At 48.0% G+C, this 12,743-nt stretch overlaps 1 protein-coding gene across 2 annotated transcripts in view; it reads right to left on the bottom strand.

Annotated features, from left to right (window-relative positions):
• Window positions 1-12,743, bottom strand: part of LOC120516453 (collagen alpha-1(XIX) chain) — a 478,053-nt gene that overhangs the window by 434,911 nt on the left and 30,399 nt on the right. For both annotated transcript variants that reach the window (XM_039738131.1, XM_039738132.1), the window contains exon 3: window positions 1,572-1,643. In XM_039738131.1, coding sequence (XP_039594065.1) covers window positions 1,572-1,643 — 72 coding nt within the window. The remainder of the gene's footprint in view (window positions 1-1,571; window positions 1,644-12,743) is intronic.

Below are 12,743 nucleotides of genomic sequence, written 5' to 3'. Positions count from 1 at the left end.
GACAGACTAGTTATATCTATCCAATTCCGAAAAAATTTACTTTGACTCGCATGGGAACAGAAGAAATTTGACAAACGATGGGGAGACCATTCCGTCCATCGGGCCCGCTGGTTTAGTAAATAGCAAAGTTGTCCCAACCGCTCATCCAGATTCTTCTTGAACGTTGTCAAGTTTTGCTTCAACTCCATGTCCCGTTAGTTTGTTCCAGAGTCCCACAACTCCTTCCTGGCTTCACTTTTAAATGCACTTCCCCACGCAAACAGCATATAAAGACAAGGTACTTCATGTTTTCACAGCATTGTTTTGTGATGATATAAATTTATTCTGAAACGGATGCAACACGTTACAAAAAAAGTCGGGGCGGAGTCGTTTAGGACTAATAATGAGGTGACATGCCAGAGTATTAATATCAAGGTGATGTGAAACAAACATGTTCTGTTATATCAGGAGCTTCCAGAAATGGCCTAGTCCTCCAAGAGCAAGTGAGTGGAGGCTCATCAATTTACTAAGAGATGTGTCTATGAGTAATCCAGCACTTTGAGACCAAAGTTCTACAAAGACTAATCGGTAGGAATTTGGGGATTTCACCCTCTACAATGACATCAAAAGAATCAAGGAATCCGGTTAAATCTCGGTGCATAAAGTGCAAGGTTGACAACTGGTTCAGCATGTACGTGATCTTTGATCCCTCAGAACAGCTTTAAAACCTGTCATGGGTCTATAATGGACATCACGACATGGGCTCAGGAATACTTTGGTAAATCTTGGTCAGTCAACACCATTCAACGTTGAATCCATAGATGTGAATTAAACATTTACTATGCAACGCAGAAGCCATACATTGGTAGCCGTCCAGAAGTGCTGCCAACTTCTCTGGGCTCAGTGCCGTCAGAGGTGAAGTCGCACAGCGGGATGGTGTTTTGTGGTCTGACAAGTCAGCATTTCATGTTTGGAAGAAACAACCATCATCATGTGCACTGGGCCATCCAAGTGCCTATCAGCATCTGGCCCAAAAGGCAGCATCTGTCATGTCATGGGGGTGCGTTGTTGCCCATGGAATCTGTGAGGGCACCATTAATGCAGAAAGCATTCATTGCAGCTGCACATGCTGCCGATCAAGATGGCATCTTTTCAAGGGTCGTACCAGCATTTTCCAGCAGGACAATGCTGAACCACTTTGTGCTCGGATTACAAGAACATGGCTACTTAAGTAGAGAGTGCAGGTACGAGACTGGCAGTCCAGACCTGTGTGGCACACTAAGAAGCTCAAAATACGGCAACAAAAACCTGTACAATTGAAGACCTGCACGACGGAAGAATGGGGGAAATCCTACTTGTCAAACTTAATCAACTCATGTCTTCAGTGCCCAAACTCTTGATAGGTGGCCTTAAGAAAAGAAGTGGTGATGGGACACAGTGGTGAATGCGCGAGTGTCCCAACTTCTTAGGGAGTGCATTGCAGTCATCAGAGTTTCACAGGAGATTCGACTCTCCTGCACTCTTCAGGCAGCAGAACGACCCATCGTGCCAACACGCCAAACCAGATCTTTAGTAAATCTACAAATACTCACCAGTCAGCTCCAGAGTCTTCTGGCTTTGCTTAAACTGGTTTTCATCAGCCCTCAGTACTGGGCATGTGTGACCTGAAAAGCATAAAGAGATAAAAAGAAAGTGCATTAAAAATCAACCCTTATTACTATCTACAGTCTAAATTTCCATCTCTTTGTCTCCCTATTATATAGTGCCTTTATCTATCTCTCGAGATATATATATATATATATTGTCACACACGTGTGCATAGGAGGCAGCTGAAGGGCTTAGAGAGGACTGATTATACATCTGCCCCATTATGCTGACGCTCTTTCTAAGTTCCCTACAGGCCTTTCCCGGGAAATCCCACCAGGAGCCACCACCTCGAAGCGGGACACATCATTTCCGGTCCCGACCCCGAGGACGACGTCACTTCCGCCCAGCGGCCTATAAAGCCTCCCGCCTTTGCTCTGGGAGGCAGTTCTGTTTTGGACTCTGTCATGTAAACTTGACTTACATGAATCATTTGCTTTTGCAGCCAGGAAACCGCATTAAACGGGTGGCTGCCCCAAACCTTGGCATGCCTCGTGTCTCTTCTTGTTACTATATATATATATGCTGGGGGTGGAGCCCAGCCGGGACAACCGAGAGGACCGGAGGAGGGCTGGTGCCTCCTCCCTACCATGAGGGGGCGACCGCCCTGGTTTTGTTGGTGGCCTCAGGTAGGGGGCTTAGAAGCCCAACCCTGTAGGGGCCCGTGGCCACCGCCAGACGGTGCCCCGGTGCCTGAGGATCCCTGGAGCCCAGCACTTCCGCCACACCAGGAAGTGCTGGGGGGAAGAAGAAGAATGGGGAGACCCGGAGGGCTTCCGGTTGCGCAGCCGGCACTTCCGCCACACGGGGGCGTGTCTAAGGAGGAGTGTCGGGAAGCAGCTGAAGCCCATCCAGGGTGGTATAAAAGGGGCCACTTCCCTGTATTCGAGAGCGGAAGTCAGGTGGAAGTGGACGGAGCTGGAGAGAGGACTGGAGGCGGCCAGAAGAAAGGCACGAGTGACTGTGTAAGAGGCCTGGACTTTTGGGGAATCGGTGCTGGAGGCACTGGGTTGCTGCACTAAACTTGTAAATATTGTAAATAGTAGTGTGAGAATAAACGTGTGTTGGGAGAAACAACAATATCTGTCTGTCTGTGTCCTGGGCATGTTCCACAGTAAAATGTTTTATAGCAGGTCGCTGCCTTGTACCAGGTAGAGGATCCTGCCGACTACACCACTGTGCCCCAGCTCTGGGTATTTTGCTAGTCTATCTATATATCTATTTCTATATCTATATCTTGTGACAGACAGCCAGGGCCCTTGCCCAGCTGGCACGCCTCTTCTGCATATGGTCCGAGGGAATAGGCATGGGCTGTACAATACCTCCCCAGGACACAAGATGGCAGCCCCCTGGATGGCAGCGGTGCTTTGAATACCCACAGGGCCCCATGGGAAATGGAGTTCTCTTCAGCCCTGTTGGGGTCCAGTGGTGCCTAAAGGGGGCACTGCAGTGGCTCCTGAGCCTGTGTGGGCAGTTCTTCCGCCACGCCGGGAAGTGCAGCCAGAAACGAGCAATCAAGCACCTGAAGCACTTCCAGATGGCTTATAAAGGGAGCCAGAGTTGGGAGGAGGGAGACAAAGCTTGCCATAGGAGGGCTGAAGAAAGAAAGAAAGAAAGAAAGAAAGAAAGAAAGAAAGAAAGAAAGAAAGAAAGAAAGAAAGAAAGAAAGAAAGAAAGAAAGAAAGAAAGAAAGAAAGAAAGAAAGAAAGAAAGAAAGAAAGAAAGAAAGAAAGGTGTTTTGGTGTTGGGACTGTGGTGTTGTGCTTGTGGGAACGGGGTTGACGTTTCCACAAGGGGGGGAATAAAGAAAATAAAAGCCCTGTGTGCTTTGAACCTGTGTCCTACGTCTGTCTGTGTCTGGGCTCACCTTTACAATTTATACTGTATCTATTATAATAAAAAACACCTGGGGCGAGACAAAACTTTTTAGCCTGGGACAATATGTGACTTTTTCAGAGAGACACTTTCATGTCCCGCGAGATGAGACTTTGTGCCAAGAGATTTAACCACGGAAATAAAAGGCAAAGAGTAGATGACAAAGTCCAGTAATCCCTCGCTGTATCGCACTTCGACTTTCGCAGCTTCACTCTATCTTGGATTTTATATGTAAGCATATCTAAATATATAATGCAGATTTTTCGCTGCTTCGCAGGTTTCTGCAGACAATGGGTCATTTTATTTCCGGTACATGCTTCCTCAGTTGGTTTGCCCAGTTGATTTTATACAAGGGATGCTATTGGCGGATGGCTGAGAAGCTACCCAATCAGAGCAAGCAGTTAAGCTCCTGTGTGCTGACTGGCTCAGCAACGAAGCGCCGAATTCGATTCCGCTGCGTTAACCAGGAAGTCTCGTCTCGCTCATTCAGCATCAACGTGTTTCGCTGTGTAAAGAGTTAACTGTTGTGTTTATCTTTGTGCGTAGTCAAGCCCTTCATTATGGCTCCAAAACGATCTGCTCCTGCTACTGCTTCAGGGGCCGTGCCCAAGCACCAACGGAAGATGCTAACGATTGCCAAAAAGGTAAAAGTTTTGGATATGTTGAAGGAAGGGAAAAGCTACACCGCTGTAGGACGTAATTACGGCATCAATGAGTCCATGATTCTTTTTATTTAAAAAGGAGGAAAAGAATATAAGATCTACGGCCGCAGTGTCCTTTAACCAGGGCGCAAACCGAGTTGTAAGTGGACGTAATAAGGCGGTAGTCTGGATGGAATCTGCTTTAGGGATTTGGATTGAAGACTGCCGGAAGAAGAACAACGGCGGTGCTACACAGTCGCCATGAAGAGGCTCCTTTAGAAGAGCTGTTGTTGTGCAGTAAAACTAAACTCATCGTTATCAGATTAGTCGTCGTGTCATTGTTGGTGAGTAACCATAATTAATTCTCTACGTACAGTACTTAGTACATTATACATGCATTTTACTGTATACAATGTTTCTTGCATTGTACGTATTTATTACAGGTGGCCTGTCTATCGTAATGGCTGTAACATACAGTATGTGATAGCGGAGACGCTCGATATCTTTAAAATAACATTTAGGTTTTCTGTATATAAAAAGTGTGTTTTTATACATAATTTCAACGAATCTTACCTAATATCTAAGAGAACACAAAAGGTTTATGCTGTATAACTGTGCAGGAAATGTTTATAAGAGTGTGGGAGAGTTTATAAGGGCTTAAAGTATATAAAAATAACCATACAAACATATGGTTTTTACTTTGCGAATTTTCACCTATCGAGGGGGGGTCTGGAACGCAATCCCCGCGATCGAGGAGAGATTACTGTAGAACATCGTGAAGAATTCAAAAATGTTGGCGCAATACACATGCAGAGAAGATTAGAGAAAATGGAAGTACGAAAATTCGAAAGTTTCAAAAAATGATCACATTAGTGCAAACAAACAAATTATTACACGGTGAAATAACGGAACAGCGAAAAGAGATGGAATATATGGACATGGATGATATGACAGAAGTATGTAGATATTGTAAGGCTTTAAACTTTAAGTCTGAGATTTTGTAGATCGTCTAATTCGTGTTGCCATCAGGGAAAAGTAGTGATTCCTCCCAATGAAGAGGCCTATCTATGGGAATTAAAAGAGTTTGGTGAAAGGGAAACCCATACAAGCGAGTGACAGGGACGTGAAGTGGATGGTGTGTAGCGCAGGCCGAGGGGGCTGACGAACGAAGCGAGTATATGTTAGTGCCTTTTATCTATTATTAGTGCCTTTTATCTCTCTATCTATATTATATATATATATATATTAACAAAGGCGCTATATAGGCGTCTGACCCGACACAGATAGACAAGAAGGCACGTATAAAAACACAAAGACTTTTATTGTTTCTTCAGCTGTGGGACACGTCTTCCCCGTGCCACACAGCCCAAACACAGTCCCAAAGCACAACAAACACAACCAACAATCCTTCTTCCTCTTCCACCACTCCTCCTCAAGCTTAGTCCTCGTCCTCCCGACCCTGGCCCCTTGAGTGGTGGTGGCTGGCCCTTTCTATAACCCACCCGGAAGTGTTCCAGGTGCTTGACCACCTTGTCCTAATTGCACCTCCGGGTGGGGCTGAAGATTCGTCCAGCCAGGCTGCTGAGTCCATGCAGCTCCCCCTAGCGGCCATCCGAGCCCCCAACCAGGCTGTGGAGGACTCCATCTCCCACGGAGCCCTGCGGGTGGTTGGGGAATCACCGTCAGCCATGGAGGCTGCCACCAAGCATCCCGGGGGAGGTACTGGAGTGCCCATGGTGGCTCCCCCAGAACATAAGCAGCAGGGGCGTCCCTGCCGGGCATGGGACCCTGCTGTCCTTCACAATATTTATATATATTAGTGCCTTTTATATATATCTATCTATCTATATATATCTATATATATCTATCTATATCTATCTATATCTATATCTATCTATATCTATATCTATCTATATCTATCTATTATATATATATCTATATATCTATATATATCTATATCTATATATCTATCTATATCTATATCTATATATATATATATATTGTCAGGGATGCCAGGGGCCATGACCCGGCCGGGATGCCAGGAGGGACGGAAGAGGGTCAGAGCCCTGCCTGGATCACGTGGGGTTAGCCTTCGGGTTGCTTTGGGGACCACGGGTCAAGGGCATGGAAGCCTTTCCCTGTAGGAGCCGGGGTCACCGCCAGGAGGCGCCCAATGCCTTGGGACTTGTTTCCCCAGCACTCCTGCCACACCAGGAAGTGCTGGGGGAAGATTTCGCCGCCCGAGAGCAGCCGGGAGGACAGCCGGCACTTCCGCCACGCTGGGCGTGGCTATGAAGAATGCCGGGAACACCAGGTGCTCATCCGGGTCAGCTATAAAGGGGCCGTCTCCCTTCATTCAGAGCTGGAGTCGGGTGGAAGGAGGACGAAGCAGTGGAGAGTGGAGGCGGCCCGAAGAAAGGCATTGTGGCCAGGACTTTGTGTTATTTGGGGTTTGTGCACTGAACTGGGTCTTTGTGACCATTATTTGGGGGTCTTTGTGACCATTATTTGGGGGTCTTTGTGACCAAAGAACTGTAAATAGTGTAAATAAACGTGTGGTGGTTGCGAAAAACAAGATGTCTGCCTGTCTGTGCTCGGGTGCCGTTGACATCTGGCGTAGTCGGCAGGATGCTCCGCCTGTTGCAAGGCGGGGACCTGCAACAAACAAATTCGTTGTGGACGGCCCGGCACAGCAGGGAACCCACCCCCGTGCCGCGGGTGCTGCGTGCACACAGCCCGCGGGTAAAGGGACCCCGGACCGCCAGGGGTCCGCAGGAAGGCCATGTTTCCCTGATGCGGGCGGGTGGCGTGCCTACAACGAGTGCAGCGATCTCCTACGAGCAGGCCGTTGCTGGGGCGCCCGGGACCGCATGGCGTCAAGAAAGGCCACGCCGAGGAAGTGTCCTCGGTTTGGCGAGTCCGGGAAGGTGAGTTCCCTGCCTAGCGGCAGCCGGCCCATGCGGACCGGGCGTGTTTTCTCTTTTGCAGGCAGGGACCTCCGGATCCACGTCGGTGGCAGGCGCATGCTGGTCTGCAGGGCTCCGGCAGCGTGGCGGCAGCCGCGAGGGCTGTGGAGGAGGGCGCTGCAGCTCGGCGCTGGCAACAGCAGGGCTGCCGGCGGGCACGTCGCGACCGCAGAAGGGGAGGCAAGTTGGCCGCGGACCAGAAGTCCCTCCCCCTGATAGGCACGCGATTGGACGGTGTGTCTTGCGGGCCCGCCGATGACTGCAGAGGCGGGACCAAGGAATGTCCATCACGGGCAGGGGAGACCCGATTGGGCCGGAGGAGAAGGCCCACAGGAAGTGGCCGGCGCTGGAGGCTGACAGAAAGGTAGGCTCCGGGCCGCTTCACTTCCCGTCTTTGCCGGCTGCTTTGGCGGAGCTGGGGGTGTCCCTTCAGCCCACCGGGCAGCGTGTGTTGCAGGTGCTTTGTAACCTCCGGGCTGAGGTGCTGGAACTGGAGAGGAAGGCGTTTGCGGCGCTGAGACTGTTTCGATCACCAACGGGACGGCGCGACGCTGGAATCTCCAGCCGGAGAGTTACAGCGGAGACGGTGAGTGCAGCCGACTCCGTACAGCATGCGGGAGGGTCTGTTGAAAAAGGCTGTGATGATAATGATCCGTTCCGAGTAAGCAGCCCTCCGACAGGAGTGCGGCGCCATGGGCTGTATCGCGCGAGGGGAGTCCGAGAGGCGCTGAGTGGTCACGGGCTGCTAAGTGCCCCGGGTCCTAGCGCCCTCCGCCCCGAGTTGGCTGCGGCCTCGCGCTGTACTGTAGGGACGCAGACGGGAAAGGGCTTGTGTTTGTTAATACAAAGTCGCGTACCGTCAAGGCGTCCAAGAGCGAAGGGAGGATTAAGCGGCTGGGTGCTGCTTCCTCCAATATGGTGAGACGCGTTGCTGGGTGCACGCATATGGCTGGCTGCCCTCTGGGGGAGCAGAGGGAATCCCTGAGGCAGGCAGAGAGAGAGCAGGCGGTGCCGGCGACTCCATCATCGAGAGGGACACGGAAGCGCGGAGAGGTGCCAATCAGGCAAGTGCGGGGTGATTGGAGGGCGCTGCCGTGCATGGCACGAGCTGGGTGCTGGCAGCGGTTCTGCCCTGTGTTCTCTTTTGTAGGGACGGACCCCGGGCGGGCTGAAAGAACCCCTTTGTGGCGGAACAGCCCTCTGATGTCGGGCCGTCAGCGGAATGATCTCTCTGCCGGTGCGCAGCTGCGCTCACAGCTGGAGGAGCCTACGGGGAACGAGTGGCTCGGAACAAAGGCGCTGGAGGTCTCGGAGGGTGCCGATCGAGGAGGCCCGGGTGCCGGTAAAGGGGAGCACAACCTGTGCGAGGCCCAGGGATGCACCAAGGGCTGGTGCTCGGATTGTGTCTCCGCCCCGTCCCTGCTAGGAGTGCGGGGCCGGACCCCGGCTATCCTCGAGTGGGACCCGTTTCGGGGCTCTGCTGCCCTCGCGGGCGGGTCGCTCTTTCCCACGAGTGGTCTTTGCTGGCTGTGGGGCACTGTCAGGGATGCCAGGGGCCATGACCCGGCCGGGGCGCCAGGAGGGACGGAAGAGGGTCAGAGCCCTGCCTGGATCACGTGGGGTTCGCCTTCCGGGTTGCTTTGGGGACCACGGGTCAAGGGCATGGAAGCCTTTCCTGTAGGAGCCCGTGGTCACCGCCAGGAGGCCCCAATGCCTTGGGACTTGTTTCCCCAGCACTCCCGCCACACCAGGAAGTGCTGGGGAAGATTTATCGCGCCGCCCGGAGAGCAGCGGGAGGACAGCCGGCACTTCCGCCACGCTGGGGCGTGGTGAAGAATGCCGGGAACACCAGGTGCTCATCCGGGTCAGCTATAAAGGGCCGTCTCCCTTCATTCAGGGCTGGAGTCGGGTGGAAGGAGGACGAAGCAGTGGAGAGTGGAGCGGCCCGAAGAAGGCATTGTGGCCAGGACTTTGTGTTATTTGGGGTTTGTGCACTGAACTGGGTCTTTGTGACCATTATTTGGGGGTCTTTGTGACCAAAGAACTGTAAATAGTGTAAATAAACGTGTGGTGGTTGCGAAAAACAAGATGTCTGCCTGTCTGTGCTCGGGTGCCGTTGACAATATATATATATATATATATATATATATATATATATATATATATATATATATATATCCATTTTACAACCCGCTGAATCCGAACACAGGGTCACGGGGGTCTGCTGGAGCCAATCCCAGCCAACACAGGGCACAAGGCAGGAACCAATCCTGGGCAGGGTGCCAACCCACCACAGGACACACCCACACACCAAGCACACACACTAGGGCCAATTTAGAATCGGCAATCCACCTAACCGCCATGTCTTTGGACTGTGGGAGGAAACCAGAGCGCCCGGAGGAAACCCACGCAGACACGGGGAGAACATGCAAACTCCACGCTGGGAGGACCCGGGAAGTGAACCTAGACGGGTCTCCGAACTGCGAGGCAGCAGCGCTACAACTGTGCGACCCTATATATATATATATATATATATATATCTCACTCTGTTATTTTAGAGTATTAAGTGTTAACTTGATGAGGGGAAAAATTGAATGTAAGTGTTTTAGCACAAGGCTGCAACATAAAATGTGAAAAATGAAGTGGTCTGAATACTTTCTGAAGGTCAGTCAGTCAGTCAGTCATTATCCAACCCGCTATATATCCTAACTACAGGGTCACGGGGGTCTGCCAGAGTCAATCCCAGCCAGCGCAGTGCACAAGGCAGAAACAAATCCCGGGCAGGGTGCCAACCCACCGCAGGGCACACACACCAAGCACACACTAGGGACAATTTAGGATCGGCAATGCACCTAACCTGCATGTCTTTGGACTGTGCTGTAAATAAATAAATCATCATTTTATGCAATTTTAATTTTCCTACATAAAAGGTGGGCTAGTCCTGACAGTAATAATTAAATCATTTTGTTTCACATTTCTCGGTGGCCAATGTGCTTGAATCTGGAATCCATCTCCTCACACTAGCGGGGGCTTCTCTCATTCTGTAATCTCCATTAAGGGCAGGCGGTCTGTTTCTGTCTGAAGTTAATCTGATTTGGAATCAGCGAATGTCATTTAAAATAATGACAGCAAATGTAATTAAAGAGAGCCCAGAGGTCAGCGCGTTCTTCATCTTCTTCAACGCTGAAATATGAAATGGATGTTTTGAAGCGGGCAATCCTTACTAACAAAACTAAGGAGGAACTAGAAAAGTATTATTAAGAATGAGGCTTATGAATAAACTGCATTGATGGACTTGGAATATTCAGTACTGTCACTATAGTAAAATTAAATAAAATGTCACATCTACTCCTTAAAATGAATGAGCGTTCTGTAAGGAGGGATGCATTGACAAGCAGGCTTTAAATCAAAGGGGTATTTTTTTGGGGCAGATCCATAATTATCATTCATCTTGATTTCTTACTTTCGGGGTTAGATGGGAATCCAAGACTCACATGAGCAAAATATGACAAGCAGAAACCAAGCCTGGAAAGGGAGGCCATCAAAAGTCCCACTCACTCACACAGCCGCACCGCTCCAGTTTTAGAGGTGCCCATTAACTTAACCTGCTCGTCATTCGGTTTTGCAGCGGGCACATGGAGAACATGCAGAATCCACACAAGTAGTGGAGTGGATTGGAATCCAAATCACTGGTTCCACTAACCACTGTGCCACCCTACTTCCTTAATACCAGATCTTTAATGCATTAGCTGAAGTACAGTTTGTCAAACCTACTGTGGATTCACAACGTTTTCAGACATTTTCTCATTGTGTACTTTTTAAATGGATGCATTTGATATTTTTATCCATTAACTTACACTTGATATCTTAGAACGACAAAATGTAAACAGGTTTTGAGGAAATTTATTAAAAATCAAAAACTATAATTTCTCATTCAGTAAAGTATTCAGAGCCTAAATTCAGTACTTTGTAGAAACCCCTTTGGCAGCAATAGCAGCTTTGCTCTACACGCTTTGCATGCCTAGATTCGGGTAGATTATCCCTAACCCTAATAACCCTGTGATCATTTCAGAAATGGATGGCATTTGATAAGTTATTGTTGTAAATCCTAATAATAATTAGATCATTTTAATTAGGAATTAATTCCTGACTTTTGAGGATGCTATCAAACTGATCTTTGGCCACCCTCTATTGCACTAAGCAGATCTAGATAATAAACACAAGCTTTTGTATAGATACCATATGTATAAGTCAGGTCTTGAAACAAGAAAAAATCGATCATAAAATTTCACCCCAAACTTATACGCCCGTTCAAAAATACGACACTTAATTTTAAATTTTTTTTTTTTTCATCTTCTTGCCTCTTCCAACCTCTAATCAGTTTTTCAGATGCATTGAATTTTGTTGCAGGAACACACTTAACAATTTCTGTTGCTACTTCATCGACTTTTGATTTAAAACCAGCTTCATATTTTCTTCTGATCGAACACTCCATCGTAGATATGATGCTCTTATGATAAAGGTGTATGAGGGTGTGAGCTACAAAAAACACAAATCAGTGCAAACGTCGCTTCAGAATAGTGCGGGTATTACAATGTGGTCACGTAGGCCAGTGGTTCCCAACCTGTGGGGGCCCTAGGAGGCAAGTAACAAAACGCGAAGATGTGAAAAAAAAGAAAACAAGAATCAAAAATATGAAAAATACATCTGTTGAAACCAAAACAAATTAACTTAAACTACATTCTGATACTAGAAAAATAAATATAGACTTAGATAAATGTCGATAAAAGTTAAGTAGGTATAATAAAATATGCATCTACATTTCAAAAAAAATGTTAGGGGGGGTGCGACTAAAACTGTTATGAAAACTCGGGTCACAAATACTTAAAGGTTGAGAAACGCTGACGTAGGCACAATACGTAGGAGCAAAAAAGGCCGTTTGCTCCGCGGTTACTCTCTCGGGTTGGCGTTAGCATATCGTAATCTCTTGGACCAATAGCTTGAGTTTCCCGCATTCGACTTTTACGACTGACATTATAGAATACCCGAAATTATACGGTAAAAGTGGGAGAACGTATCCGCGAGTATATACGGTAGTTAATATTTGTGATTATTCCTACTTTGCTTTGATGAGACCAGGAGACGCTTCAGCTCTTCATACCACCACATTGGACTAGACAGGCCCATTACCTGAGTGGATGGATTCTGGGTATCCATTTACTTTCTCGTGTACGAATTCCAGTATAGGGAAAATATTAGAATCGTCCAAAGATTCGATTTCAGGATTGTCATGAATCTCAACATTTTAGACCTCCCTCACTTTCTTGTATACCAAGTATAGGGAAAGTATTGGAATCCTCGATTATTCCATTTCGAGATTTTAGACCCCGAGTCTAAAAATACCATTAATGATACCATTTATGTGTGTGTGTGTGTCTGTGTGTGTATAAACATGATAACTTCAGTTAGCTTTCAGTTAGGTCAACCAAATTTTACATACAAGTATTAGGTACAAAATGTACATTGCTATCAACTTTTGGGCTACTTCTGTTAACCTGAAGTGGTACTTTACCTTTTATTCATGCAGAGTCCGATTTATTCAACTTTACTTTTATATTAATTGTTCAATATATTTTTA

This window comes from Polypterus senegalus, chromosome 16 (assembly GCF_016835505.1).
Source record: "Polypterus senegalus isolate Bchr_013 chromosome 16, ASM1683550v1, whole genome shotgun sequence".
Classification (NCBI taxonomy): domain Eukaryota; kingdom Metazoa; phylum Chordata; class Cladistia; order Polypteriformes; family Polypteridae; genus Polypterus; species Polypterus senegalus.
Note: the sequence above shows the minus strand (reverse complement) of the source record. Positions and strands in the feature narration are given on the sequence as shown.